The 26,681-nt window shown below is 39.3% G+C and overlaps 2 protein-coding genes across 4 annotated transcripts; one reads left to right on the forward strand and one right to left on the reverse strand.

Moving 5' to 3' along the window:
- Positions 1-716: 716 nt before the first annotated feature.
- Positions 717-18,216, forward strand: LOC120565807 (somatostatin receptor type 5-like). Of its 2 annotated transcripts, XM_039811854.1 has the most exons (4): positions 717-823; positions 11,752-12,593; positions 16,325-16,453; positions 17,829-18,216. In XM_039811854.1, the coding sequence occupies exons 2-4, from the start codon at positions 11,817-11,819 to the stop codon at positions 17,838-17,840; spliced, it is 918 nt and encodes a 305-aa protein (XP_039667788.1). In that variant the 5' UTR covers positions 717-823; positions 11,752-11,816; the 3' UTR covers positions 17,841-18,216. The 2 variants fall into 2 exon arrangements, with proteins under 2 accessions (XP_039667788.1, XP_039667779.1); XM_039811845.1 differs by lacking the exon at positions 17,829-18,216 and having other exon boundaries at positions 13,735-16,459.
- On the reverse strand, positions 16,603-24,643 carry LOC120565820 (protein CutA homolog). Of its 2 annotated transcripts, XM_039811865.1 has the most exons (8): positions 24,545-24,602; positions 23,861-23,983; positions 23,420-23,485; positions 22,212-22,360; positions 19,865-19,924; positions 19,620-19,665; positions 17,372-17,421; positions 16,603-17,179 (listed from the first exon to the last, which is right to left on the reverse strand). In XM_039811865.1, the coding sequence occupies exons 2-8, from the start codon at positions 23,879-23,881 to the stop codon at positions 17,080-17,082; spliced, it is 492 nt and encodes a 163-aa protein (XP_039667799.1). In that variant the 5' UTR covers positions 23,882-23,983; positions 24,545-24,602; the 3' UTR covers positions 16,603-17,079. The 2 variants fall into 2 exon arrangements, with proteins under 2 accessions (XP_039667799.1, XP_039667808.1); XM_039811874.1 differs by lacking the exon at positions 23,861-23,983 and having other exon boundaries at positions 24,545-24,643.
- Between the last annotated feature and the right edge of the window lie 2,038 nt (positions 24,644-26,681).

The raw sequence follows: 26,681 nt of genomic DNA on the forward strand, positions 1-26,681 counted from the left end.
CTGGAGCTTCATGAGTGTTCTTCATAAAGGTAGAGAGAGATGAGAGGAAAATGGAGAGAGAGACTCTGGTTTACCATCTTTTCTTCTAGTGGGTTAGAAGAAAAGATGGTATTTTCTTCTAACCCACTATTCATTTTACTATTTTAATTTTTTCAGAAATTGGTGGCCAGTTTTCTCCAATTGCTAACACGTTAAAATAACATGCAGCACAATTATTTAAACTGACACACAGAGAGCGAAACCTCTTCTCAAGTCTCCAAAAGTCTAAACACATTTTCTGCTTTATAGGCTACAAATTTTGCAAAAATCTGGTAATATGAATGAAATGTGAGCCATTTGGTGCAAACGCTTGATTTTGTTGATAATGCTATATGAAGTTTTGGTTACAGTGCTTCATTTTGCAGGATATATATGAGGTATTTTGCAGTTTGGGTGTGTGGTTTTGTGAATTGTGTTAAGTATTTTGATGAAACCAGCCTAGTTTGCAAAATTGTGTTTTAGCAATTGGAAAAAACTGTAACTGGTAAAGTGATATAGGCTCCTATCAAACCAGTCGATAACGTCATTACTGTAACACAGTGTGTGTGTGTGTGTGTGTGTGTGTGTGTGTGTGTGTGTGTGTGTGTGTGTGTGTGTGTGTGTGTGTGTGTGTGTGTGTGTGTAGAGGTTTGGGGGTGGAGGCTGTTCTCCCAGCTGGGGGGTGGAGGCTGTTCTGTGCGAACAGACGGAGCTCTGTAATCGCAACAGTTCACAAGTCAAATTTAGGCAAATTTAACCTCAACTAGACTCCGATGCAAACACACCTCAGACCAGGTGGATTGTGGTAAGTTCTTTTTTATTGTTTTCAAACGTGTGATCGCTGGCTCTGCTGTATCTTCGGTGCTCCGGTTATTTTCATATTGAAGATTAAACGAGGTTTTTCATTGTTTAATAAAATAATGTGCTTTCTTATCAAACGGAGCAGCTCGCACAGCCTGAGATTTTAATCCCAGAATTTGCCTCATGGAGTGATAGCGCGTCGTTTTTTAACAAACCAAACTTGGGTACACATACGGCTGATCTTGTCTGTCTGAGTATCCAAATGCCAATTTAAATTACATTTTAGAATCGGTTGTCGATTTACAGAAGCATTTATTCAGTGTGTTTTGATTAAGGATATATTGTCCACGTAATATGTAATAAGTAGACTGTTATTCTGTATTGGTGGAATACGATTTTGATGTTTTCATTACGGGTAAAGAAACTCACACACACACACACACACACACACTCACACACACAGAGTTAATGTGCAAATTAAGGCACACAAGCAGTATCAAGCATAATGCAAATCAGTTAAGTACAGTAGTAGCCTCCAGTAGTACTAGTAAAGGTATTAGAAACATTCTGTTGCACACGTTTTTTCATGATATATTTTTGCTTTTGTATTGAGAAACACTGGATACTTTAAGCTCCGATTGCCTCTAAAAATCCTTCAAATGAATCATCCTGAGAGGGAAAAATCCGTTTTTGGTTGAACTGCTCTCAACTCATGTCCACTCTAAGTCCACAACATGAGACGAGTGGTCGCAAGTTGACAATGATTTGTTTTGAGGGGTCGCAGACCAAAAACTGGTTAGGAATCACTGGACTGGAAAATCAGAGAAAGGAATGGAGAGATGGATATGGAGAAAAAAAGAAAGGTATAAGTTTTTTTTATGAGAGCAGGTGAGTCTAGAGAGAGAAGTGGAAAGGAAAGGAAACGAAAGGGGAGAGGAGGGAAGATTATGGTCAGGGACGGAGGAGAGGCGAGAACAGAAGAAAGAAGCAAGCAGAGGAAACAAGGAGAGACTAGAGTTGAGAGAGAGGAGAAAGAAGAAGAAAGGTGATTGCGCGAGAAAAGGAGAGAAAAAGAAAGAAGGAAAGGTAGAGAGGAAAGAAATAATGACAATACATTTTGAATAATGATTAATGTAAACCCCTCTACGCCCCCACCTGATAAGAAACACACTGAGCATATACTTTATATCCAGTATCTTCGTTGTTCTCTTCATTTGATCCTTTTGCACCCTATAGTAAAGTAACACTGCTTACATTAATGGATCAGTCAGTAGAGTAAAACTAATCTAACCTCTTGTGAGCCTGCTTTCTCTCTCATCCTGTATCTGTCTGGGGAAAAACAGGAGCTTTAAGTGGCAAATATCCACTCTAATGTAGCTTTTAAGCTTATTCTGTTCATCTGTCCAATTTGGCCTGTAATTAGCCTAGGCCTACATTTATCTGTTTGGACACGTGTGCGAAGAGGAGTTAATTGTACCTCTATGTGTTTAACCTTTAAACACTGTTTGTTGCTACCGCCCCCCCTTAATTTACTGTTTTCGGTCAAATTTGACCGGACAGTTTTAACTGCTCTTATTTGAACATAAATGCCAATAAAAATGACAAAAAGTATTTTTAATAGTATCCTTATTGGAAAAGAACCTTAGTAGAACATTAACATCTACAACGCGTGTGTGTGTGGGTGTGTGTGTTTCTGTGTGTGTGTGTGCATGCATGTGTGTGTGAACTTTGGTGGTTCACACGCACAAGTGGCAACATGACACATGAACTTTGTGTGTGTGTGTGTGTGTGTGTGTGTGTGTGTGTGTGTGTGTGTGTGTGTATGTATTGTGAACATGTGTGTGAATGGGTGGTAATGAACATTGATGATCACCATGCAAGTGTGTGTGCATGTCTGTGTGTGTGTGTAGAAGTGGTGTACACGTGTGTTTTTTTGGTTTTTTTTAACAAAAGCAAAGCTGTAGTAGTGGTATTATGTAATGGAATGTAATGTAATTGTAATTTTGACTGGAACAGTGTTAGAAGGTTAAGGACTGTGACATTACATCTTAACATAACATAAATAAAGTCAAACATAAAAAGAAAACACATTTCACCTTCCTAAAAATACACTTTGTGTTCCTTTTTGGTTGCTGCAAAGCCTTCATCATGTTGTCACCTCTAATCCCTCACTCGGGGTAAAATGACTCATTCCAATGTGCACATGTGAGCACACCTTTGTACTTTTATCTTTGTGTGTATGCATATGTGCACGTTTGCCTGCGTGAGGCTTGTAAAATGCAAACCACATTCGAAAACGTTCCACGCGTGCGTTTGTGTGTGCACGTCAGCATGTGCATGAGGAGCTTTGAGGGGTATTGATCAAACTGGGGTTAATCTGTGAGCTCTTGTCGGTCTTTGTAATGAAAAGTGTGGAGGCAGACTCCGAGCCGTGGCGGGGATGTAGACCTGATCCATTGCTGCAAATCCGTTAATTGGACAGCAGCAGAGGAAGTAGACTCCCGGGGGGAATAAAACTGATGGATTGTCAATTTGCTGATGGTGTATCTCTCTTCCACTGATACTTTCTTGTAGGATCGTTTGAGAAAAAAAAAACATTGATGTCGATCACATTTCAGCTAAATAACCAGTACATACACATAATTAGTCCACTGTCTTCCTCAAAAGGGCATCTTCTGCGTGACAAGATCATATCTTTTGAGTTTTTATTATATAATTTGCAGCAAGTTAATTACTGAGTGCATGGTGTTCTCTTGCAACGAACATCCTTGTATATGTGTGTGTGAGGGGGGGTGGGCTACTGATGGCTTTTTCACTTTAAAGTGCAAGCCTACATGTTACATCATGCTATTAGCAGACACCAGCAGTATTTAAGTGCTACGTGATGCATAATAAACAGATAGGGTACGGTACGTACGATACGGTAGTGTGTTTCAGGTTTCAGTGTGTGAATGCTTATATCGAATGTGTGTGTGTATGTGTGTGTGTGTGTGTGTGTGTGTGTGTGTTGTGTGTGTGTGTGTTTGTGTGTGTGTGTGTGTGTGTGTTTGAGGATATGGGTGCAACCATGTGTGGAGGTGGTGGTTTTCTGTCCTGTAGCATTAAATATGGTTGATCAGGTGTACTGTATGTGTGTAAAGCATGTGAAATAAGGGTGAAGGGATGACTATTCATGCAAAGTATTAATGGCAGCTTAGTGGAATTACCCATAGGGCGAGCAAAAAGCACTTAACTGCTACACAATGTTTGCTAAAATGCCATTCAAATCCATTCAGTGTCAAAAAAAGGTCTTCAGAAGGGGTCAACTTTTTGTTACAGACCAGGTAGATTGTAAACAAAACAAAGGAAGTGCCCTAAAATCCACTTATAGGTAATAGTAATGATTTGAGAAATCAGCATGAAATGACAATGACAAAATGTGTGGCAGACAGGCATTTATTTCATTTTATATGCTGTGGCTCGATCTATTATGAGGTAATTACACAGGCATCAATAGGGTTTTCAGTGAGGAGGAAGCAGCCCTTCACCCCCAGTATCAACCATGTAATCATGAGATGGCCTCTTATACACACAGTCTGGATATAACAGTACTGACAGTTTTCAGAAAATTGAAGCGTTGAAATCTATTCAAAGGCTGAGTGGTTGTGAAAGATGTATTTGTAATGTGTATGTTCTCTGAATGTTGGCTTATTTATATGTATGAGAAGTTTATCAGGTACCAGAATTGGCGACAGCCAATATGTCATTTCTGTAAACATCACAGCTGTAGCAGTGTGAAACTGCTATTAAAGGAGCGCCCCACCTCAGAAGAAGTACTGTAGGCACTTTATTTTTTGATCAGCCAGGTTAACTCAAAACAACTGTGTGGGTGTTCAGGGCTGTTAAAAATTTCCTATTTGCTACTGATTTCCTGATTGCTGGAGTCACACATATTTAGCTCCCCATTCATATTTATGAAAAAAATACAGCGCTCAAGTAGATAGATAGATAGATAAACAGGATGGCATTGACCTGTTACAGCCACGCTAGCTCCCGCAGGTTATGCATACAACCCAGTGTGCACTTTTTGTCTGTTCCGCTTGCTTTTTGGCCTCAGCACATCCAGTACATTTAAGAAGTCCATGCAATGTGGGTGTTCCAGACACCAACCAATCTTTTAAAGCCTTTATGTAAAATTTGGTAGCCTACAGCAGTGTTAAACAGACATTGTATCAGACAGGAATGCACACTTTTATAATTAAATGCCACTTTAAAATCATTAGTTCAAACTGTTATTGAATTATAGCTTTTAAACATTGTGGAAATGTATTCCACTTTTAAAGAGCAGAGTCGCCTGAATTAACTGATTTTTAGCTGTTTGGGGTGGGGTGGTGGGTGTGGCAGTGCAACAGGGGGGGGGAGGAGGGGGGGGTGGGAGGGAGAGAGGGAAGGAAGAAAAAGAGAAAAAGGAATAATTATGGTACAAAGCTTAAGGATAAAAATAATTATTTAAATAATAAAAAAAAAATTATTTTTCTCAACAGGACAAATGGTTACAAGATAAGAGATGTAATAGAAGAAAAGCAGCTTACAGGAACTGACAGAATAAATGAGGAATGTAGGAATATGTTTAATGGTTGTTAGGAAAAAGTTTTTTTTGGTGGGGTTGGGTTTGGGATGGGGGGAGGAGGGAAAGTCCAAGGACATCTGGAGGATGGATCGACAATGGTAATGAACTGGCCTGTGGAATTGGGAATGTGGCTAGAGAAGAGGACAGAGAGACAGACTGTGACACTGACATCCCCTTCTAACATTGGCTTTGATTGATTGATTGATTAATTGATTGAAGTCATGTTTATGTTTAGCTGCCAAATATAAGTCCATTATTCACTTTTGAGAGAACAACAACTCAAAATATCTGGCTCTTTCGTGTCTAAATACTCCACTATGTTCATCAGCTAGTCGCTAACGTTATCTATGGAGGGGTTTAGTACTGGACAGGTGACTCACAGCCAGTTCATCCAGTTCATCTTATCATCTTTTTATTATTCAAAGCAGCTGCCTGTTGCAGTTGGGAATGAGGCTAAAATAGAGCTAAAGGAAACTGCAGAGTAGGGTGATAATCCTTTGTCGTAGTAGTAGTAGTAGTTTGTCACTAGGAAACCTTGTCATAAGAGACTTGCACTAGTAAGACCTTTGAAATGTTGAGGCATCCATTTGATTAGATATTAGTTTAAAATGTTCCCTCTTACACCTTCAGAAATGGCCCCCTACTCTGCTCAGGTACAAATTGTAAAGTGTTCGGTGTCACTTTATTAAAGAATAACAACAACAGCTCCCCACTATGTCTATCTGCTCCCTTTTTAACTAACTTTTAAGCGTCATATGTCTGTATTAGAGAAGGGCCTGTCTATGTAAGATATACTAAGAGCCCTTAAGAACTAAGAGTTTATGTAATATATCTCAGGGTTAGGGAGAGAGATCGCAGAAGAGAGTCTATGGATCTGAATGTTCACTTTGCAGTACATTTCATGCCAAACTAATCATTGTACTCTGGTGGTTAATGTCCCAACCTCCCAGCTTCTAACTGCCAAATTTGCTGATACTGAAAATGTTAAATTGTAATGAGCATATGGCAACACGAAAGGTGGCATCAGCTCTTAAATACACTGAACATCAAAGTTTCACTGATATCTCCAGACCTACAGTATCTGCAGTCAGCAGATGCAGATGCCATCATTTTCATACACATAGGCACGTATCACACTCATATACACTCACACACACAATGGCCAATGGATGTCATTGTTGCCTTTTGTATGTGAACGTAAAGAGGACTGGCTCTTCAATCAGCATTCATTTAAACTCTCTTGTTGTTGTCTCTTTCATTTGCTACGTACAGGGCCTTTAAAGTCTTGGTTTGACCTTACATCACCATAGCAACATCTACCAGGAAGTTTTTTTCGTCAAGTTGGCCATAGAAAGGCAGACAAAAGAGTTGATGCCCTCTCGGAAGACAGATTGTCTGTCTGCTCTATTGTGTGTTTCCCAGATTAGAATGGCACGTGTTGTGCTGCACATTTTGGAAATCAGGAGCACATAGGGAATTGTGTGTGTGATTAAGTGAGCTCTCCGATGTGTCAGAGATTTTTTGGACATTTGGTGACTTTATATACGTTTTTTTCTTGCACTGTATTTTTGTAAAAAGCCTTTCCATGTTCCTTTAATCGCATATGATTTAGAAAAAGATGTATGTTGTTTTACACTCCAGCTCCATCTGTATGTTCTTGTAACTATTTGGGGGTCCAGCTGGTCCAGGGATTCAGGTCATTTGGTGATAAATCTGTATCTCCATCCTCCGGGCTGGCATTGTTATGATTTATGATCTGCAGAAATCCACAGCTTGCTTTGCGATTTTGGATTCATCCTTCACATTTTGTACATGCTCCTTTTCTTATGCATAATCTGCTACAAATTAGGTTTTAATGAGTTTTTCTTTATTATAACTGCATGACTAAGGTCAAGCAAATGTTTCAACATCTAGTTTTCAGTTCAATTTGTTTTCGATAAATGTGCATGCTATAACCAAACGTGTTTTTTATAAGTAGTTAGGGTTGAGAGCTGAAAATAGATTGCAATGACTTTAATTATTAAAATACTGTACATCAGTCATATCTTCATAACTCTAACATCCCACATATCATTGTATGACTCACAAGGCTTGATTAGAATAATATTTACACAGAAAATACTGTCCAATGAGTCATATACAATGCATGATTTTGAGATTCCTTTGATATGCACATATGAAATATTTGTCTTGTAAGCCCATGTGGACTAAGCACCTTTTATATTTTATTCATCTGCTATACAATAATCTGTCAACCTTGTTGTTATTTTCAGAGTCTATATTATACAGTGTATACAAAGTGTTGTGCAGTGCATGTTGTGTATTAGCTGATTTTTAATATGCTTGCAAAACCATCTTCACTCTAATATTAATTTATTTTGAGGACTTAAGTTACATTCCTATCAAAAGTTTAGCCAAGTTGCTTTTTTGCTCCATTCAAGTCCACCTCCACAGTGATTGAAGAGTATTCATTGTTACCTTCCTCTAATTTACAGGAGTTTAGAGTGTTTAGCTTCCAGAGGTGGAAAAAGTACTAACATATTGTATTAAAGTAAAAGTACCAATACTTTGATGAAATATTACTCAAGTACAAGTGAAATTACCTATCTGAAAAATTACTCAAGTAAAAGTAATAAGTAGTTCATTTAAAATGTACTTTAAGTAAAAGTTACTTAGTTACATTAAAAAAAAAATTTAAAAAGGGGCGGGGGGAGGGGGGTGGGGGGGGTGGAATCTCTCCCATGTAGGACAAGGGGTCATAAATCCAAAACTATTTTGTTTGTAATTAAAAAGAAATCTATACAAATGTATACACATCTATACAAATCTATACACATGTAATGACAACCTAACACATGTCACACATGACATTTATGCTGCCAGTTCAGTCACTTTTGGCAGGCACATCTGGCATTGCCTGATGATACTATTGGCCCTCTTGAATTTAAATGAAAAACAGTCTTTCAAAAAGTTTTTTTTTACTCAGTAATGGATGGGATTTGTAATGTAGCGAAATACAATACTTCACTCAAAACGTAATCAAGTACATTTTAAATTACCGATTTTAAAAACTACTTGAAAAATAAAAAATACACAACAAAACTACTCAATACAGTAACGTCAGTAAATGTATTTTGTTACTTTCCACCTCTGTAAGCCTCACACCATTGAACCGTGGGAATACTTGAAAGTTGTGCAGCTACATATTGTCAAAATGATATTTTGTTCTTGATATACTAAATTCAGGTTTGACAAGCTCACAACCACCCACACATCACTGAATCAGAACAGGACCATATCAGGTGCTCATATCAACAGACTCTAAATTAAAATAAATCTTAAGTTGCACCAAAACCTAATATTGTAGACTATATTCACTGAATTATGTGAGTGCGTGTCCTTGCATATTTTGATGCATTAAGTGGCTCATGTAATCTCACACCTGCACAGCATATACACTGTCCTCTGGCAAATTGCATTAAGTAATTGATGCCCAGACTTCTGGCTACTGGCTCTTACATGGAACCTAGAAATAAAATATACATCTTAAAGGAACATCTCACATTAGAAATGAGAAAGATTCATGTGCACCAAGATTTGTTTTTGAACAGAGAAGATAACTCAGAGGTGGTGGTATTTCTTTCTTAGCTGACCTTTAGTATGAAATAAAACCAAGATAATCCAATATCTACTTTACCATGTATTCGTCTTGCAATATTCTACGAAGGGAAAACATAAAAATCACACTGATTGTTTAATCAAACAAACATTAAAACTGTACAATATTCCCTTTGTTGATATAGTTATAGTATAGTTATTGTAGCACTGTAAATTATTCTTCCTGGTTTAATGCATTAATGCATTTAAGTCAAGGTTGTGGAGGACATGCCTCTGTTATTTTTTCTCCATAGGTCAGTACATTTTGTTCCTATCAGACCAATTATTAACCATCGCTGTGAGGGATGAGGGTGTGCCTGCGTACACCATGTTAGTTATTAAGTTCCAGGATGGCTTCACAAACAAGTCTGGTACTAATAGGACGAAATACATTATGTTTTTGTTCTGGTGCAGGCTTGTTTTTGTTGTAATGGAAGCAGGGTTGTTTAGCTGATTAGTATAGTTTAGCATTCTGCCAGCTTCATTCATCTGAGTTTGGACCAAGGGGGTAAGCGAACGTCTGGCAAGTGATGCTAACGAGCACTCACCCCCCGTTAGCATCCCATTGACTAGCATTCATTTTGACGTCACTTTGACAGCGAATAAATTTACATCTGAAGCGTTTAAAGACTTTATTTGTCCATTGTTTATTTCTAAAGAAACACGACAATGTACAAAAAGCTCCATTATCTTGTACCTCACGTTATGGCTCCGTAGCAGACGTTTTTATAAAAATAGGCTAACGATTGTGTCATAACCACGCAACTTACTGTCGCATAGTAGAGGAATTACCGTATAGTACAGGAGAAGCTCGCAGGCAGTTTCAACTTACATGAGCTGTTTAGGTTTAATTACTAATGTTAACTAGCATTTTAGTTAGCAATAATTAGCCTGTGCCTATGTTATCTCCTTAAATATACCTACGCTCTCCATCTCTGCAAGATTGGGAATGATTGAGATTTCTCTTGGCACAGCTACCAGAAGACTTCCAACTTTCAAGCAGGTTGCTCACTTCACATTTACGTCGTCTCTCTCAGTTGGAGGCTGCGCAGTAAGCAACGCCAAGTGGGTCTTGGCGTGGCCATAGTGGGATTCGTAATTTTGCGCGCAGTAACACTCGGCACTCACCGGAAAAGTGCTTCTAATATCCTTCACTGGTCTCCGTCCAGAGCAACGGGATCTGTTGGTCCATTATATACTGTCTATGGTTCGGACCAAACATTTTTTAACCATTTTGATTGCACACATACTCAGATTTTTTTTTAAAATATGTCAGTTGTTTCTCATCCGTGCTCCCTTTCTGGAAAAAGTAATTTCTTTGGCTGCAGTCATTATTTATTGTATTTAAAGGAATAGTTTGAAAATGGGGGACTGACGCTTATTCACTTCTTATCTAAAGGCATATTAATATTACGAGAAGGTGTGCTGCATGTTGGTCTTTGCAGTAGACCAACATGAATCAAACTCACATTGTCGTTTTGGTGGCTAAACTTAACTGTCGTCGCCACTTTTCTCGGCTAAACACCATAGCTGAATCCTTTCTAGCCACAACCTCGCCATGAGGGCAGCCGCACAGATACTTTGCAACACACCACATACACAATAATGGTGAGGCGTGTGTAAAAGCGTTTTTTCTTTTCTGTGATAAGGTGAATACACCACAACTCTTGGCAACTAAGTGGGGAAAAAAAACAACTAAATGTCAAACTACCACTTTAATTTTCTTTTACAAAATTAGACAATATACTATTATGGTTAGTCATATTTTTTAACTTTGGAGAAAGCAAGTGTAACACCTTTAAAGGAACACCCCGACTTATTGGGACTTCCATACATACCCTTCTCATCTCCGTGCATGTCGTAACTCTGTCTGAGGCACCCACCGCTAGCCTAGCTTAGCACAGATCCTGGAGGTAACCAGCTCCATCTAGCCTACTGCTCCCAATAAGTGACAAAATAACGCCAACATTTTCCTATTTACATGTTGTGATTTGTATAGTCACAGCGTGTACAAATAACAAGGTCACATGAGCAGTGTTGGTCATCTTACTTTAAAAAAGTAATTAGTTACAGTTACAAATTACTTCTCCCAAAAAGTAAGTGTTACCACATTGTAAAAGTAATTGGTTACTCAGCAAAGTAACTGTGACGTTATTTTTTATGTTCTATAACGCTATTACGTTCTATAACATCTTTAACGTCGAAGATGTTAACTGATTGAAGAATAAAAACTTTAACTTTAATTTCAATGAGCGGGAAGTAGTGCCGGTACTTCCAGTTCGAGAAAAAATAACGCCGTTATACTTAAACGCCGTCACTCCCAACACTGCACATGAGACACAGCCATCTTCTAACCGTATACATACTGGGAACTATATTCTCAGAAGGCAAAGCACTGCTACTTGGGCGGAGTGATTAGCACAACACCTGAAAAGCACCGATGTTACTCTCTGCTCCTCACCACAGGGCTTCTCAGGTGCTGCGAGCAAATCACTACACCCAAGTAGCAGAAGTAGCAGTGCTTCGCCTTCTGAGACAATAGTTCCCAGTATGTATACGGTTAGAAGATGGCTGTCCCAATACGTTGCGTGTTCCTTTAATGCATTATGTAACGTGTATGACATACACATGTGTATGAAATGTGCTAACTGTGCTTTGCCTTGTAGGGCCTTTGACGTGTCACTGATGGGATCTTATCAACTTTCGTTGCCGTGTATTCCTTAAAGCCTCCATGGAGATCATCCAGTCTACCCAGCTGCCTCAGGAAGCCCCTGCAGCTACATGGAGCAACAACTCCATCCCCCCCTACTCCCAATTCCTGCTCCTCTCCACCACTTCTGAACCACTTCTCGGCTTTACCACCAGTGACGGCGCTTTCCTCTTTAACAGCACCTGCCAGAACTGCACCAAACCGGAACCCGGATCCCTCCCTGGCTTGGCTGGGATCTTCATCCCTCTTATCTATGCGATAGTGTGTGTTGTTGGCCTCGTAGGCAACACTCTGGTCATCCACGTTGTTGTCAACTACACCAAAAACGAGTCCGTCACCAACATCTACATCCTTAACTTAGCCATTGCAGACGAGCTCTTCATGCTGGGCCTGCCCTTCCTGGCGATGCAGAACGCTCTGCTCTATTGGCCCTTTGGCTCTCTCATGTGCCGTGTGGTCATGACGGTAGATGCCATCAACCAGTTTACCAGCATCTTCTGCCTAACCGTGATGTCAGTGGACCGCTACCTGGCTGTGGTGCATCCCATCCGCTCCTTCTGGTGGCGGCGGCCCCGTGTAGCCAAGGCAATCAGTGCCACAGTTTGGGCGGGGTCTATTGTGGTGGTGCTGCCTGTGGTGGTGTTTGCAGACGTGCTGAAGGATGATGGGAACTGCAGCATTGTGTGGCCTGAGCCAGCAGAAGTGTGGAAGACGTCTTTCATCGTGTACACGTGCACCGTCGGCTTCTTCTGCCCCCTGCTGGTCATCTGCTTGTGCTACCTGCTAATCGTCATCAAGGTACAGCATTTACAGTGATACAGATGTTTTGTCACCTGAATGATTTTCCCTATTCTGAATTCCCATTTCAAAATTGTCTTTAAATAATATCCTGTTAATTAAAATAGAAACATGAGACTCTCCTTGATATGTAATATAATTTATGTTGTCATAGCTATGTTATATTATGTATGACCACCACTCCGATTGTGAGTCACAAAACATTTTCTAGGGGGAAAAATAAATGGGACTTTTACTTCCAACACCAGGGGTCCCTTAATTAGCTCATACCACGTTCCAACTCTGTTGCATTACATTCTTTTTATGTTGAATATATTTTACCAAAACATGCTGTTTTTGACTACTCACAAAGAAATCCTTGCAAATGAAGCTGCAGTGCAGAGAAGACCTTCAATGCAGCTACAGCTTTTGTCTCAAACTGCACAAACACATTAGTACACAGTCACACAAATATCCTTTATAATTGGACTGTTCTCTCTTGATATCACTAACGATGTTGGAGGGCTCTTGTACCAAAGCAATATTTGTACATAAATAATGGAGAAGCACACTGTGCCACAGTATGATTCAGTGGAAAACAGTAACAGTAATTATCCACCACATTATATGACACAATAAAGGCTCCATTCTTCTCACTACCTTCAGAAATATCCTTTTAGTGTTGGTTACGTTTTGAGTTATATACTATTTCACTGTTTCAATCATACTTTTTCTGTATCTTTCATCATAAATGTTCATGCATATTGTATTTGATGTGATATAGCAACATTGCACTGTAATGCATTCCAAGAATAAAACAGGAAACACCACCTTTGCTAAAGAAAGCATAGTAGGAAAGAGATGATGTTCTAATTCCTCTAATGGACTAAAAAACAGCAAAGTGTATAAAAGTGTAGGAAGAATGTCATATCTGCTTTAGATAACAAACAGACATGACGGACAAAAGTTTCCTTACAAACTTTTTCTTAGGTACAGTGGTTCAAAGTTACGTTTACTTTTGTATTGCAAATCTAAGGTGGGGATAACTCAGCAGACGAAATGGCAAAATTGTGAAAATCTGTTTTTTCTTAGCATTTATGAGCCTTTACCAGTGAACATGAGTGTCTAAGTAGGGTGGGTTCTTTGTCTTTTCTTTCAAAAGGTGCGTAGCGTTGGAAAGCGGGCGCAGGCCACGTCCTCTCGGCGCAGGAAGTCGGAACGTAAAGTCACCAGGATGGTGGTTGTCGTGGTGGCAGTGTTTGTCCTTTGCTGGCTACCATTCTACGTTCTGAATATCGTCAACCTCCTGATGGTCCTGCCTGGGGACTTCCGGGGGCTCTACTTTTTTGTTGTTGTGCTGTCCTATGCGAACAGCTGTGCCAATCCCATACTGTACGGGTTTCTGTCTGACAACTTCAAGAGAGGCTTCAGAAAGGCCCTGTGCGGCACTTCGCGCAGGGTGATGAACAACGACAGGGCCGGCACTGAGGTTCAGCGACCAACAGAGGAGTGGGGCGGCATCGTGCTCCAAGAACAACAAAAATGTGAAGGAGTCATAAATGTACATAGGAAGGATTGTGTTGAAAAAGAAGATGAGGAAATCAATGGAACAGGAGGAGGGAACATACAGATGAGTGAAATATGCAAAAAATCACAAAATGGAAACCAAAGTGAAGTAACAAAGACACAGGTCGTGCAAAAAGGTAAACCTGAGCCGGAGCCAAGTCAGAGTTCCAAACATGGAGAATTGGCTGAGAAAGGCCCAGGCTTTGATCCTGCTAAGGTAGCGTCCTCTACGGCCAGCAAAAGCAAAGACAGCAGGTCACAACCGGAAAATTCCTTGGAAGATAACAAAGTGCTTGAAATCACCTATCTGTAACAGATTACATAAAGTCTGTGGAGTTCTTTCCCCAAAGATGCCATTTGGATCATTTCTTAGATATTTGAAATGGCTGTGAATATTACAAACTACAGATTACATTACAGTGTTAGATCATGTGGGGTGACTACTTTACAAATTTGTGCAAATCTTTTTTCCCCCCGGATGGAAATTTGCATTATGTAATAGTCTGCCAAAAAGTGCAATTATTTTTGCCACGGTGCAAGAATGCTAAAATAATGTGACTTTGAGAAAATATGAAAGTAGGCATGTTAACCATGTTGGATTGAAAGCAAATGGAAACCTGAATAGTTGGAATGAGAAATTTAAATATCTGATCTGTATCACTGGCTGCAGGTATTGTGAAGTACAGTTTGGAGTTATTGTTGCAAGTAGTCTACAGACATGCAGAAACACTTTGGTATGGTAAATATATTTACATTTTATTTTTGAGGTTTCGATTTTTTTGTCGCGACTTAATCTTGAACTTGAAACTGTGTTGCATTCTGGAATGGTATGGTCCCCTTAAAACTGACAAAAGCCCAGACAAGGCTTTTAATTAGATTAAAAGTCATTGATACGGAGAGCAAAAAGGTCATGAAAGAGCAAAAAGGTCATTAATGACGGTTGGTGAGTGCTTCAGTGACTATTTGTTTTTTAAATATTGTTTTTTTTATATTTATTTATTCAATAATAATGTTGAAAAGGACTGTCACAAGTACTGTTTTTTTGAGTTAGGAACATCTTGTTCTGAAACGTCTAATGCACTGTATGAATCATATCCCAGTGGGAGGTAACAACTAATGACCCACTGTGAAATGAAAAAATGGTTTACTTTTACAAAAACATCCCACAAAGATAATTGTAGTGTTGTTTATTTTACGAAAACACATTGTAGTGTTTGTTGTTTAGTGCTTTTGTTGAGCTTTTGTGCAACAAATTCAATACTGTGCGTGCCTAAGCACACATACATGGAGCTGAGCACAGATAACTCAGTCGCTGCATTTCGTCAGTATTCTTAATTATCTTCTCACTTCAACTGTAACTGAAAACTTGCTTCAGCTTACTTCCCAAGATGGGCAGCACACAAAAAAAAAATAGTGCCAGCGCCCTTCTAGGTTTCAGGAAGAAGCAGGTTTAAAGACTATTTGCTGTGTAACTGGAACTTTAGGGGAGATACTTTTGCATCAAATCTGAAATACGCTAGTGAGGAAACGGCACACCCTGGGTAGAAAACAGACGATTAAGTTTGTATTTATTTAGTAAATCCTTTTTATAATTATGAATGAGACATGAAAAAGATTATTTTTCTTTTAACTCATTAGATAGACAGTGTGTATCCCTGGTGCATTCATGTTAAGTGTCTTGCGTCGCCGTTTTATGCTCATAGTTACTATGTTAATACGGTCAGTGTAAAGCTAATTGATTGGTTATGATGATAGGTTGAAATAGTCGGGGTGTGTGTGTTGTCGTGAATCGTGAACTCTATATTTGTATGTCTTATTTATGTGAAATCCCAGAAAGGCAGGTTGTATTACTAGACCATTTTGCCAAATTACTGCTTTCGTTTCCTATGATCAGTGTTGCCATTACGATGTATTATCAGCAATGTTGTCAGAGCTTTGGTCAAGTACACACGCCAGGTGTAATGTGAGAAGAGGTGGCTCACTAAATGTTTACAGATGATTTTCCATACACACATCCATTAGCCATATCAGCTTATCCTTTTAGGGGGGTGCAATGGAGCAGGAGCCAATCCCAGGGGACATTGTGCGAGAGGCACACATAAACAGACAACCATTGACACTCACATTACTGATACGGGTAATTTAGAGTCCCTAAATAAGTTAACCTGCATGTCTTTGGCCTTTAGGAGGAAACAGGAGCATCCTTACAAAGCCCATGCAGGCACAGGGAGAACATGCAAACACAGACAGAACCCAGAACCTCCTGGCTGCGAGGCGAACCACTGCACCGCCATGCCGCCCTACAGAGGATTGTTGTACGTAAACATTTTTGTCCCTGAATATACTTGGTGTTGTATGCAATTGTGTCACTTGAACTAATGCACATAGTGTGTACAGGTATACAATATGTACATGTTTGTAACTGTTTAGTGTACGTTGTTCACCGAAAAAAAGACTTAAAAAATTAAAAAATAATCCTCCACTTTATTGCAAAAATGCTTCTTTCACAAAAGAAACGAGAAATCCAACTGATGTCGGTTCAAACATTACAGTGGCATGTTCAAACTAGTCAAAGCTGTAGCACAGTTGATTCTGCACCTGGTTAACTTTGAAATTCAAAAGACCAAGTCTGCCCTCTAGAGGTAAACATAATGAAAGGGAAATATTAACACTTACAAGAATCAAATAATGGCTGGAACATGGCAAAGATATTTTAGATAACATCATAGTTTGGATCTTTTTAAAACACCCAGTGTGTTGCTTATTTACATGATGGGCACTTTGTCTCATCTTGTAACTCTTGGTCTTGTGCAGTTATTAATAACATTACTGATTTGGATAGTGTCTTGCTGTCTCTTTGAGGGAAATAGAAAAGTGTTTTTCAGATTCAGTTTTACATCCATCCAGGATTTAATTCATCCACTCGTCCATCGGTCCATCCTCACTCGGGGACAACTTGTCCTATCCACTTGAGGTAGGGCGGGTTGCCTTGGTCAATGGGCAGACTGATGACCTCGGCCACCTCATAAGGATGGTTGGAGCTGGGAGGACAATGAGCAGTTATGAGTCAACTGAGTGCACAGACTGGCACGCAGTGCATATAAACAGCAGTAATTAAAGCCAGGCTCTTTGACTGTATGAGTCACGGCAGATAATGGAACAACAAAGTGTTCCTGGGAGAGTTTAGGCTGGCGCAAAGTGTTTTCTCTATCGAGTTTTTAAAATGAACTTACCGGACATATTCAGCGAGAGCCGGCACCTTGGAACTTCTCGTTTTAATCATCTAAACAAGGGAGAGATGCTGTGTGAGCTCCGCAGACTTCCTCACTCACTTGATGATGATTTTAGTATTATAAAAATCAATCTATTCTGAGTCTAGGATGCCCCAAAATTGTTTGCCCTCGCTCTCACTCTGTATGATAAAGTCTGTGACATGCTCATGATCTTTGACTTTGACTTTCCTGATTATGTTTGGTATCGTTTGTATTTTTACAATTTTGATTCCTAAACAGATTCTTGAAAAACTGAAAAATGACATCAAAAGATATAATATGTTTACTAGCGATCACGTGCAGTGAATGGTTAATATGCTTATACTTTGGTCCAATTCCTACTGGTTGCGTAGGAACCAGGTTTCGGTACCCAACCATAATCCTGATCCCCAAAGTCTTTCTCTATCCTTTCCTGCAGGCAATGATATGAGGACAATCTAACATCGGTCACGGTTCAACATGAAGTCTGAGATCTCTTCTTACATCAAATCATTTGATGTTACCAAATGCAAATAACCTGCCTTACGTTTGCAAGCTGTCAATTTTCGGGTTACGGTCGGGTTAAGGTCACTATTCGGGTTTCTGAAACATTCGGAATAACCCGTTTACATGCGTGAGCAGAGAGAGTTACTCCTGTATACATGGAATATGTAATCAATTGGCAATATCCCGATGTAAACGGCGACGCACGGTTAGCATCTGGACCTACGGACAAACCCTGCTTCGCGTAACTTTTCGGTCACCTTCTTATAAATCTCACTATCTCGGTACTTTTTGCAGTCAACAAAAGACAATATATTCATGGTTTTCACCATGAATATAAAGAAATTGGTTTCCTCCTCGCTCCAAAAGTGTGGTGCTGTGCTGCGTCTCGCCATGTTTACCTCTACTTCTTGTTTACTTCCGGTATACTGCGCGCAGGTTTTCTGGCGCATACAAGAAGTTCCTCTACTCAAAAGACCGAGACTCCTTGCGAATACAACATGCGCAGAAACCAAATCAATGTTCCTTTTGATGGGGATATGCCGATACGCGTTTACATGACCAAAATTTCGGGTTAGAAAAGGGGTAACCCAGGGATCATTTTCGGGTTTTTAAAAACCGGAATATTAGCATATTCGGGTTTTTGCCGGTGTTTACATGGCCGTGCGCGACCGGGTTATTGCTAATATTCCGGTTTTGAACGGGTTATTGGCTGCATGTAAACGTAGTCATTGATTGAAGCCTAGCCAGAAATGCACCACTGTGGAAAGTTAAATAACTATCTTAGTAACGCAAGAGAGAGGATGCCAGATTCTCCACTGACAGATGATCTTGTTTTACACTGTTCATTTATCTTGTCCATTCCCGTCAAAATCCACCTTTTTTATTCCAACATTCTAAAGAAGTTGCAATGAAGTTATTGCTAATTATCAATGTCAATAAGCAGTACTGTATTAACAATGATAAAATCCCAGCCATACCTCTAAGTAATTCTATCTGCAGCAGTTAGTACTACACTGTAATGGTAAGACATGTGGTAGAAATAACCTAAGCAGCAGTAATGGTTACAGGTACAGTTGCAGGAATAATAGTATTCAACCCTTGTGTTGTCTTTGGGTCAGAAATGACCCGCTACCGGCAGAGAAAACTCTACAAAAATTTAAATATTGCATTTCATTCATATTTCCATGTAAGCCTCATCTTAGCAGGTGTTTACAGGTCCAGAGGCAAGGCGGCATCTAGTATTTGGGATGCAGAGATAATATAAATAAATACTATCTATTCATAAAAAAATATTGTTTGCCACATATGCAGTACCATAAAAAATAAAATTGTAATACATTTCCACTTTAGTGAAGAAAAGCATTATGACAGCTGTGTTGTAATAAAACAAGTGGTGTCTCCATTGAATAAATGCAGTCTTTCTGCAATGTAAAAAGGGTAACTCAGATATTGACACACTGTGATCGATGTTGTAAGTTGTTTGTTCATCCGAAATAGATTTGGCATTTAAAACTCAATTAAGCTGCTTTATTTTAGGGTTTTGGTTTTAGTGAAGGCGGGTGATTTTTGACCCGGAGGACAACGGGGAGTATACACCATGCGGTTAAGTAATGGTAGCAGGGATACTAATTGACCTTGTGTTGTAGAAATAGGATTTAGCTGCATTTAGAGTGACATTTTAAAACAGCCTAAAATATTACAACATTTAGTCATCAGCACTCACCAGCAGCACTTCATTGTCCTCCTCAATCTTACCCTGCCATTCATATCTGAAAAAAACAAACAAGACAGAATAAGTAATTTGTCATCTAAAAACATCCTTGTGAGTCATCCTTATTTTGTTTGCCTGAAGAAAAAAAAAAAACCTTCATTCATAACCTGTCATTAAGCAATAACACCCTGTACATATTGAAAACACAAACAACTCAGTCTAGCAGGCCACTGAAAAGCAGCCGTCTCAAAACTTACACAGATGTGATTGCTGGGACAATGTTGACGCACGCAGCTAGTTTCCTTTCCACAATACCCCTGTGAGATAGAAGAACATAATGAATCAGCCACAAATGAATACGTATGAAAGAACTGGCCAGAATGCTGAATGCTGTTGACTGAATGGCAGAAATGAAAATAAACATTTGTTCTGCAGAGTGATGATGTGGAGTACGAGCTAAACTTGTTTCCAATCCAATGGGACATCCTTATTTTCATTATGTCCAGCGAGCAACATCAAGAATAGAGTTGCATAAGGTTTATTTGATCTTTTATTCTGTAATCATGTTTAAACAAAAAAAAACATTTCTAAAAACAGAATTAAAAGGGTAACTACCGTTTTTTTTTTTCAACCTGGACCCTATTTGTCTATGTTTTTGTGTCTAAGTGACTGATGGGAACAACAATCTTTGACATTGGTCCAGTTTTAAGCGAGATCGCTGCAGCAGCGGCAAAACAAGCTACGTCAGTTAATAGGGCACAAAAGTGCTCGTTTTTGCCGCTGACAGGCTCAGATTAATATTCTTAGTGTCTGACAACATTATGGAATTGATTTCTAAGGAGGTCGACCTTTCTGTTAAAGAGTAAGATCCTTCTTTTAAACATAAAAACATCCGTGAAATTGCGTTCGCTAAAGCCACCAGACTCCATGTAAATAAACACTAATTCTGGCATTGTAAAACACACTCTCGACAGTAACAACATAAAGCCATTTGGGTCGTCTTTCTACTTTTCCAGCCATCACAACTCTAGTTTTGGTTGAAATAAACACATAGTTTACCGATTTAAATGTGAAAATATGTTGGCTCTATACACGCTAAAAGTATTGCTTTTCTTTTTTAAATGGAGTCTGGTGGGTTTAGCGCTAGCAATCTCAGAGCTCTTTCTGGTTAAACAGAAAGGTCATAAATAGGTTTTTAAAAAGGCCTCTCTCTGTAGGGATCCTTTCCATTAGGGATGGGCATGATTACTCGACGATCGATAATTGATTAAGAATTCCGTCGATCACGTTAATTTGTTATCGATTAAACTAATGCTGGTTGCCTTGCGTAGTGGGAGACTTGAAGCAATTAAATGAATTTCACAGTGTGGCAGCAATTAAACATTTGACCACCTGGGGAGTTTTGATTTCAAAAGTATCATGAAGAGGACACGGCTAAGTGTGGCGTGGGACCATTTTGATTTAAAAAAAGAAATGACTTTGTTCACTGCAAACACGGAGATGCTGTGTATAAGTACAACACGGCCACAACTCAAATGATGTAGCCTACCACTAAAAGTGTATCCGACCCTGGTTAATGTTGGTGGTGGCCGCGGCGCATCCTGCTCTCAGTCTCAACCTAGCAAAAACTCTGCGTTAGCATGGAGGAGCTGCGATGCACAACGAGCAGAGAAAATTACCCAAGGGAGCTGCAAGTTCCTTGACATGGATATTGGAACCAGCATATCACATTTCGTCACGACGTACCATCACCAGTCTGGTAGAAACTCACTACGAAGAATGCAATAAGATTCGCCGGGCTGGCCAAGTTAGTCTGTGCATCCCGGCAACGCGGGTGTTTTGGGCGGCTGGACTGACGGTCACCAGGTAGCGGTCGCGTCTGACCCCAGATCATGTCAACATGCTAATCTTTCTCAACACAAATCAGTAGACTGGTGCAGAAGTTGTATCTGAGTTAGCCTACTGGTTATTTTGTTATAAGGCCTTGTCCGTGCCTTGGATAGTTTTGAGTTACATTTTGACAAAACCTGTCAGATCTAAGTATTAGGTTTTTGGTTAAGTTATTATTTAACATGATTCTTTTTATTTATTATTTTGCAACAAACGAGGGTCTCTGTTTAAGAACGCCGGCTCGCAGCTGCAGGTTCTGCTGCTTCAGAGCACCGCAGCGCATATATCTATAATCTATATCTATAACCTCCAGTTTAACTGCCACAAGTTTTTAATTTTTAACTCATAAGTTAAATAAAAAATGAATTTTAATATAAAAATATTAATGATTAATCGATAGTTGATCGTTAATTCTCCCGACGATCGGCTAAGAAAATGTAATCGAATGCCCATCCCTACTTTCCATTATGTTGTCAGACACTTAGAATATTAATCAGTGGCAAATAAATCCCTTTTAGTGGACCAAATTGTTGATGCACATTTGCCCCATAGGGTTATACTGCAGACCGGTCTGTGGCTGCTGGTTACAGCTTTCACGTTTAATACTGGACCAATTTCAAAGAATTTTGTTTCTGTCACTTACACACAAAAAAATAGGAAAATAGCATTGAACAAAACGGTAGTCACCCTTTAGGATGTGACTGATTGTATCACCTGGCCAAGTCTTTAGCCACTGTGTCGTTGGGACAAGTGACGAAGGCTGCAGAGTGTGTACCAGAAGTGTACGTCTCAGACGCCATGGAGAAGGCCCTCAGTCCAACAGTCCTCAGCAGAGGGAACATAAACACACTCAGGAGCACCGTCTGGGAGGAGAACAGGAGGATGACGATCAGACCCAACCAACAAGGCAACAAGCAGACATGCATGTAACTAAGTACATTTACTCAAGTACTGTACTTAAGTACAAATTTGAGGTACTTGTGCTTTACTTGAGTCTTTTTCATGTCATGCCACTTTCTTCTTCTACTCCATTTCAGAGGGAAATATTGTACTTTTTACTCCACTACATTCATCTGAAAGCTATAGTCACTTTAAAAATTAGATTTTTGCACACAAAACACATGTAGTTCATAAAATATGATTTGTCATTATAAATGAAACTCCAACAATATAACGGCCTACAGGTCCAGCTGAAATGATTAGACCATTAAACACAGAACTGTTTGGATCCTCTACAGTTTCTAAATCTGAGGATTTTTTTAAGTACATTTTCCTGATGATACTTACATACTTTTACTTAACCCTTGTGGGGTTTTTTTCAACGTTTTTTTTTCCGTTTTCGACACATCACTTTTTCCGACGTTTTTGTCACTTTTCCTGATTTTTTGTCCATTTTATTTGTTGTCCTCTTCATTTGTTTGTTTTTCCAATGTTTGTCGATTTTTTTCCTCTAATTTTGGAAGCTTTTTCTGACATTTTTGTCACTTTATTCAATGTTCTTTTGTCTTTTTTTCTTTTCTTCAGATGCTATAAAATAGAAAAAAACACACAAATTCAATGAAGATTCTTTACTTATAAAGAGCGTTGTATGGAACCATCCACGTAATTTTTTGGACAATTTGTTGAAAGAAACCCAAATTTGCGATGTAGAAACCTTTTGAAAATGGGTCAAATTCGACCCGAAGACAACAGGAGGGTTAAGTAACATTTTCAATGCAGGACCTTTACTTGTAACAGAGTACTGCAGTGTGATATTAGTACTTTTAGTCAAATAAAAGATCGGAATACTTCTTCCACCACTGGCAACAAGGTCAGGTTAGAGCATAGGCATGACGTTTAACAAACATGGACAAAACCATCCCAAGTGTGTTATTTAGAGACATCTGCACACAGCGTGGAGCATCGAGGAAAATAACACTCACCACAACCAAAGCTTTGAAGGATCCACCTTGCAGTGTCTCTGCACTGGGCAGTCCAATGTGCATTGCCTGAGCGGGTCAAAAACACACCGGTCAGCCAGCCACAGTGGCGAAAGAAGTACTCAGATCCTTAACTTAAAGAATAGACATACCATGGTCTCTAAAAACTCTATTATAAATGCAAATCGTGATTAAAAATGTTCGTAAAAGTGCAGACATATCAGCAAAATGTACTTAAAACAGCAAAAGTAAAAGTGTTCATAATGCAGAATGGCTCCTTTCAAAGTGTTATATTATTATAGAGTGTCCCAAATGATGTAGGTCTTATTTGAGACAGGTTAGGGTAGCACAGGTGGTTTAGCAGGTTCATAATTAAGGACATTGTATGGGGAATTTGGGACACTAAACTGCACGATACCTTATAATATTCTGTCCTTCACTAACCTCAAAACTGTACGATGCCATTAAACCAGATCTTCTGTATGCCGATCTGACGGACACATTCTGCTTTATGATGAGTCAAGTGTAAGGAGCTGCTTGGAATTGAAAAATCACTGGAACTTTTCCCTAGTACAATTGTATGTGACGAATACAAATTGATTAATATTTGAGTTTCTTTCCGCCACTGGCCAGCCAGCATATTCACATAGTAGTCATTGCTGCCATGTTTCACATGTGAGAACTGCAAATATGCACAGTTTGAGTATTTTGTACTTTAACTTTGTCCAAACTTACAGAGTTGTAGTAACGTACAGTAATAGCAATAAGCAGTCGCGTCTACTACACTCATTTACTTTACTTTATTTCTTAAGATAAACAGGCAGCTATTTGCACCCAAGGATAATGCAAATGTGACAAAAAACACTTTGTACTAACCTCTTAACTATCATAGTTTCTAGTTTATTGGGTCCTTGCAGAGGTGTGTTTAGCTAGCTAGCTAGCTAGTACTAGTAGCGTTACGTTAGTATGCGTGAGCGCAAGCAGTAACGTTGTTAGTCGGGGATTAAAGCTTCGGGAACTTTATGACAGGGCAACACTACAAGACTACGGAGCAATACAAGAGGAAAAAAAGCCCCTAACGTTATTCTGTAGCACCAAACCTGTCAAGAGTCATTTTTTGTAACTTACCTTCTTACAGCTGCCTGGCTGTGCTTAGCGAGCGACCCACTACCGTAAAGCGAGTGGGCGGTGTGTTTTTGAAACTGTCGTAAATCAGCAGGCTCTCAAACCACGAAGGTTGCCATATTTTCCATTTTCATTATCTCAAGTTTTGAATGCTAGTGAAAATAAAAATTTGTAAATGAATAAATATAGTACTCGATTTGTTGTTGTCAATATGTTGGCAACGGATAGACGTCATGGTATGGTGCATTTAATGGCGACAATACACCAAAAAAGACAGCATCAATAATGTAAGATGTAGGTTAGTGATCTTCAGTATTTACAGCGGGAAAAATAAGTATTGAACGCGTCAACATTTTTCTCAGTAAATATATTTCTGATGGGTCTATCGGCATGACATTTTCATCAGATGTCAGTAACATCCCAAGTAATCCACACATACAAAGATATCAAAATAAATAAGTAATAAGTCCATAAATTAAGTTGTATGTAATAAAGCGAAATGACACAGGGGAAACGTATTGAACACACCTGCTGAAAATTATTTAATACTTAGTAAAGCCTTTGTTGGTAATGAATGCTTCAAGACGCCTCCTTTGTGAAGAAATTAGTAGCACACATTGCTCAGCTGTGATTTTTGCCCCTTCTTCCATACAAACGGTCTTCAAATATTGAAGGTTCCGGGGCCATCTTATATGAACTCTGATCTTCAGTTCTTTCCAGAGGTTTTCAATTGGATTCAAGTCGGGTGATTGACTGGGCCATTCTAATTTTCTTTTTCTAAAACCAATTGAGAGTTTCCTTGGCTGTGTGTTTGGGATCATTGTCTTGCTGAAATGTCCACCCTCGTTTCATCTTCAGCATCCCGGTGGATGGCAGCAGATTCTTATAAAGAATGTCACGGTACATTTGTCCATTCATCCTTCCTTCAATATGATGTCTGCCAGTGCCAGATGCTGAAAAACAGCCCCACACCATGATGCTCCCACCTCCAAACTTCACTGTTGGTATGGTGTTTTTAGGGTGATGTGCAGTGCCATTTCTCCTCCAAACATGGTGTATGCTATGACAGCCAAAGAGTTCAATTTTGGTCTCATCTGACCAGATATATTCTCATTCATTGGCTGGTCCAGATGTTGTGCAGCAAACTTTAAGCGAGCTTCCACATGCCTTTTCTTGAGCAGTTGTGCCTTGCTTGGTGTGCGCGCATAGAGGCCATGACGGTTGAGTGCATTACTAATTGTTTTCTTTGAAACAACTGTACCATGCTTCTTCCAGGTCTTTCTGAAGATCTCCTTGGTTCTTCAACAACTCTTCTAAGTATTCTATGGACTCCGCTGTCAGAAATCTTGCAAGGAGCATCTGGTCGTGGCCGGTTAATGGAGAAATGGTGTTCTTTCCACTTCCGGATAATGGCCCCAACAGTGCTCACTGGAACTTTCAGAAGTTTAGATATTCGTCTGTAACCAATGCCATCCGTATGTTTTTCTACAATAATCTTGGGAAGGTCTTGGGACAGCTCTTTGCTTTTACCCATCATGAAATGCTTCTTGAGTGACAACTTGGTAATAAGAAACCTTTTTATAGGCCATCAATTAGGACTAATCCAGCTGATATTGATTTGAACTAATAGGGGGCAGGATTGCTTCCTAAATACTGACAGATCACAGCTGGTTTATTGGCTTCCCGTGCCTTTTTACACCTTTTTTACTTCATGTGTTCAATATTTATTCCCATTATCATTCCACTTTATTACAGATAAGCTTTGTCATGGACATACATGTTTTGATTGCCCCATTGGAAATATTTACTGGGAAAAATGTTGACTCCCCGCTGTATATAGCCTATGCAAATGCATGACTATTATCCTAGTTTTATACAAGCATACAGTCTATGCTATTATCATGTCATCACAGTCGTTACACCTTTCTCCATTGTTATAGCCTGTTTATTGTCTTGACAAGGATTTTAAAACAGGTGAATGATTCACAGTAGGCTATAAGTTAACCAGACGTTTTTTTGTCGTAAAACATTATGTATTACTGTTTTAGTTGATATTTAGCTGAGATAATTGTCGTGGAAAACGTCAATGACTTCATCTTAATGCTTTTAGTAACTTTTAGCCCACTTCTTCATTAATCAA

This window comes from Perca fluviatilis, chromosome 1 (assembly GCF_010015445.1).
Source record: "Perca fluviatilis chromosome 1, GENO_Pfluv_1.0, whole genome shotgun sequence".
Taxonomy (NCBI): domain Eukaryota; kingdom Metazoa; phylum Chordata; class Actinopteri; order Perciformes; family Percidae; genus Perca; species Perca fluviatilis.